The 5,094-nt window shown below is 33.5% G+C and overlaps 1 protein-coding gene across 1 annotated transcript in view; it reads right to left on the minus strand.

Moving 5' to 3' along the window:
- The window catches only part of WDR78 (WD repeat domain 78), a 99,981-nt gene that overhangs the window by 11,271 nt on the left and 83,616 nt on the right, over positions 1-5,094 (minus strand). Inside the window, 3 exon segments of the mRNA XM_010850290.1 lie at positions 1,393-1,549; positions 3,544-3,770; positions 4,384-4,482. Of these exon segments, the coding sequence (XP_010848592.1) occupies positions 1,393-1,549; positions 3,544-3,770; positions 4,384-4,482 (483 nt within the window).

Consider the following 5,094-nt stretch of genomic DNA (forward strand, 5'->3'; position numbering starts at 1 on the left):
CACAGATACAGAGAACAAATCAGTGGTTACCAGTGGGGAGAGGGGAGGAGAGAGTAGCAAGATAAGGAAAGGGGATTACGAGGTACAAATTACTAGGTATAAAATAAATAAGATACAAGGATATAATGTATAGCACAGGGAATATACCCAATATTTTATAATAACTTTAAATTAAGTATAATATATAAAAATACCAAATCACTATGTGATTTAACACTATAAATCAAATTTACTTCAATTTAAAAAACTTTTAAACAACAAATAAGCAAAAAATATATATATAATATTAAAAATAGTGGGCATCTAGTGATGCTGGTTTACTTGTCAAAGTTTTATAACAAAGCTTTGATAGCTGAAGATCAGAGTTAGGGAAGAGGATAATGTCAAACCAGTAGAAACAAATGGCAACCTTAGGAACACCAGAAAACATCTAAAAATATTATTTCCAAAAAAATTTAAAAATAAAAATATTATTTCTTTTTGCAGCCAGTTAGGCTGGCTGTGCTCTTCCTCATAGGGCCCCAGTGTGCAATCTCTGCAAACAGCAGCCTCCTTGGCTATTGCCTGTACAGGTTGCCCTAAGGGATCTTGGAGACAACTCTTTCTACTGGACCTTCATGACTGGCATGCTGTTCTGCCTAGGCTCCAGACAGGTATGCTTGGTGCCTGGGAGCAATGGCCAGAGTCATACGGCCATCCACACCTAACAGCAGAACAATAAGCCTGTGATTGAGGCCCTCCTCAGAGCCAAGTTCAAGTTCCCTGTACACCAGACGATCCACATCTCCAATAAGTGGGGATTTACTAAGTTTAATGCAGGTGAATGTGAAAACATGGTGGTAGAAAAGCGGCTCATTTAGATGGCTGTAGGGTCAAATATATCCCTAATCGTGGCCCTCTGACAAATGGGTCCTGCACTCATGAGAGCCTTGGCGCTGCCCCTCCTTACTCATGCTTACCCATAAATTCTTTCTTGACAAAAATAAATAAATAAAAATATTATATCTTGTAAAAGTCTTTGAATATTTGCAGAGAACAGTCACAACCATAAACTAGGGACAGTTTTAAATTATTTCATATAATATTTATAATTATTCTGCTCAATTCATTTTGATATTTGGCAAAACTAATACAATTATGTAAAGTTTAAAAATAAAATAAAATTTAAAAAAAAAGAAAAAAAATAAAGAACGATGTTTTCATTTAACAGATAAAGACTGTGAGGCTCAAATAAAATAAGCCTACTAGGCACCATGCCACTTTGGGACTTACATATATCTTTCCACTGTGCCACACTTCAGATATTTGAGAAGTGTAAATCTCTTGTATGACACAAAACTACAGCTGAATAAAATAATAAAATGACATAAGATTTTGACTTTCAAGTCTTACCCTGTTAGAATCCAAAGTAGTGGGCATATTTTTTAATTCATATACAGCAACTTGTCCATCGCTATCTCCCACCAGAAGGCAATCTGTTTGCTTAGCAAAAAGAACAGTTGTGAACTTGATTCCAGGGTTAGCAACATTGACAATCAGAGGGTCCAAACTGTAATGAAATATTATATTTGTAAATTTAGTTATTGTTAATATATTCTTTTTACATACAGACTAAGAAGACCCTGAGATATTTGTGATTTCATGTAACAAAAACTAAAAGCATCTTTGTGTGTTTCCAAAAGCAAAATAACTACTTCTCACCCTTTATTCAATCAAAGCTTTCATTCTTTCAATAAACTAATTTCAATGAAATAAATTATTCACAATTAAGATGTGAACTCATACTTTAAACTCCTGTGATGATTAATTTTATGCATTAATTTGGCTAAGCTGTGGTTTCCAGTTGTTTAGTCAAATACCAGTCTACACACTGATGTGAAGGTATGATATGATTAACTTAAATCAGTAGAATTTGAATAAAGCAAATTATCCTTCACAAAGTGAGTCGGCCTCATCTAATTTGTTGAAAGCCTTCAAAGAAAAGACTGAGGTCCTCGAAACTGAATAAATTTCTGCCTCTATATTGCCTTTGCACTCAAGACTGCAACATGGACTCCCCTGATGGAAATTCTGGCTTGTTACACTGTCAAGCAAACTTGGGAACTGCCAGGCCCCACAATCATATAAGCCAATATTTTTAAATCTCTCTCTTTCTCTCTCCCTTCCTCCCACCATCTCTATTTTATGGGTTCAGTTTCTCTGAGGATCCCTAGTACAACTTCTTAAACAATAAATGTCTTTTAAGGGAAGGATGTTTTGATCCAAATGAATCCCTAGACCATAAGTGAATCTGAACAATGAATCTTGTTTTAGATTCATTGAAGAATGAATCTTCTTCAATGAAGAACAAGAACCTTCTCAACTCTTACTCATCCAAAGCAATCCATTGGCATTCTTATAAAAGAAGCAGTAACTTGCATACTTCTTCTGAAGAAATTTTGCCTGGGAACTACAATTTTACTAGGAAAAAAAAAAAAAAGAGATGACACTCCTTTAAGTGACCACTTTCTATGTTAGTCATCTCATAGACAAAAATATATTGCTTTGTGTTGTACTCCTTGAGTTTTTGGTTCAAATTGTTTTATAGAATGAGTCGTGAAAAAATTTTAAAGTTACTAAACTATTAATCTCTAGGAAAAAATTTGCAATTATTAATAAACCCATTGAATTTTATATCATTTATTTCAAACAAGAATGTATTTCCATGCTTCTCTTCCTTAATAACTTGCCTAAAGGTCACAATATTTTCTAATATTGAAATAATGATTGAAGAAGTAGACTCATTAAACACAATTCCAGCACTTTATAAACTTTCATATTAAAAAGGACGGTCTATGGCCCTCTAATAACTTTGATGTAACACTTAAAGAAAAAAATTTTAATTAAACTGCATGTTTCTTCAAATATGTTTTAAAATGAGGTAAGAGAATAAGTAAATATCATAAAAAATACTTATTTTGCTCCCTTTATCTTACTAATAAAAGGTCTTCAGTTAAGAACAATTAGAAAAGTGCCTCTCTGCATTCTTCTATAAACCAGACAATGACAAAGAATTCAAGGTAGTTATGATATCCTATATCAGTCTATAAAAATTTGATGAGGGACTACCATGGTGTTTCAGTGGCTAAGACTCCATGCTCCCAATGCAGGGGACCTGGGTTCAATCCTTGGTCAGGGAACTAGATCCCACATATCACAACTAAGTTTGCATGTCACAACTAAAAGATCTGACATGCTACAACTAACATCTGATGCAGCCAAATAAATAAATAAAAAATTTTTTTAATTGAGGAGATAGAGTAACCCATTTTCATTCAAATATTTTTAAACTATTAATACATATGATGTAGGTAATTAATATATTATCCTGGCACATCACTTTATTCATAAAGGACTCTCACAGTATGAACTATTACTTGTTTTAAAGTAACTACAGTTCTCTCTAACCAATGTCAAAACCATCAAGCATCATTTAGATGGAACTGCAATTATCTTCTACTTTTATTATCTACAATTATCTTCAAGAAAAATGTTAATATTTACGTGCTGATGTGAAGGTCCCAAATCTCCACTCTGCTCTCATTTGCAGCTGCAAATATGTAGGATGATTTTGGAGACCAGGCAATATCATAAACAACATAAGTAGTTGGATAAAAACTCAAAAATGGTTTGAGATTCTCATGTTGCCATATAATAACACCCCAATCAGCAGAACAGCTTAAGAAAACATCATGGCAAAATGGGTTCCATGCTATTTTATACACTGGTCCCTAGGATTAGAAAAATAAAATATATAGTAAGTAGTATCTAACGTCTTATACTTTAAATTTGACCAACAAACTTAAAATGCTCAGATTTCTAAAAGCTTTATACACCATGCATTAATGTGTAAGTATTATCTTAGCTAAGAATACTAGGTCAAAGTTGAATCTCTTCCCTAAATTATGGCATACAGAAGCATACAAATATAGTTGCTACAGTACTTACTAAATATTAATATATACTATAGTATTTAAAAATATTTAGGAATATTAAGAAAAATAAAAATAAAGGAGAAAATGAAGAAAACATGGTAGGAACTAGCATTTTAAAATGTAGGGAATGCAAATATGCCAGAGTCAGTTTTACTTTGAGATCAGCATGTTAAATCAGCAGTCTTTCAGAAGCAAATATTGTGTCCTAATAACTTATGAAAAGAAATCAAGGATATCTAGAAGCCAAATTAAAAGCCCCGCATACTATGGGTGTTTTATATACAAATTCAAGCTTGTATTTTTAAATATGATGTTATAAATTATTGCATAAAAACAGTGTCTAATGATACTGTTTTTTCAGAAATATAACAAGATAAAATTTTCCATACCTACTGTAATTAAAACTAACCTTATGTCCTCTGTAGGTATCTAGATATTGTTCATTATATGAACAGGAACACTTGTGAATATGACCTTCTTCAGTACCAGCCAAATAGATATTTGTGTCCTAAACACCAAAAATCAGAATGCATTAACTTGTGATGTATTAGTAAATGTGCTAAACAGAAGACAGAATTCAAAATTTCTTAAAATATGTTCAAGAACCAAAACTAGAAATACTATCTTGTAGACAACTGACTGTTGTCTTTTTCTTTAGATCATGATTTTATAACAATTAAACTCCCTGAAGGATGGCTGTGCAAAGAAAATACAGATTCTTTTCTTTGCTAAAATAGAGTGTAGAACTTAGTACCTATCTAGAAATTATATGGACAAACATTCACTTAAAATGAAGAAGAAACTTTCTAACATTTCAAGAGAGAGCTAACAGTCCAGGGAAACAGTATTATTTCACTGCTGCTAAGTCACTTCAGTCATGTCCAACTCTGTGTGACCCCAGAGACGGCAGCCCACCAGGCTCCCCCGTCCCTGGGATTCTCCAGGCAAGAACACTGGAGTGGGTTGCCATTTCCTTCTTCAGTGCATGAAAGTGAAAAGCGAAAGTGAAGTCGCTCAGTCGTGTCTGACTCTTAGCGACCCCATGGACTGCAGCCTACTAGGCTCCTCCATCCATGGGATTTTCCAGGCAAGAGTACTGGAGTGGAGTGCCATTGCCTTC

Source organism: Bison bison, unplaced genomic scaffold, assembly GCF_000754665.1.
Source record: "Bison bison bison isolate TAMUID 2011002044 unplaced genomic scaffold, Bison_UMD1.0 scf7180017864290, whole genome shotgun sequence".
NCBI lineage: Eukaryota > Metazoa > Chordata > Mammalia > Artiodactyla > Bovidae > Bison > Bison bison.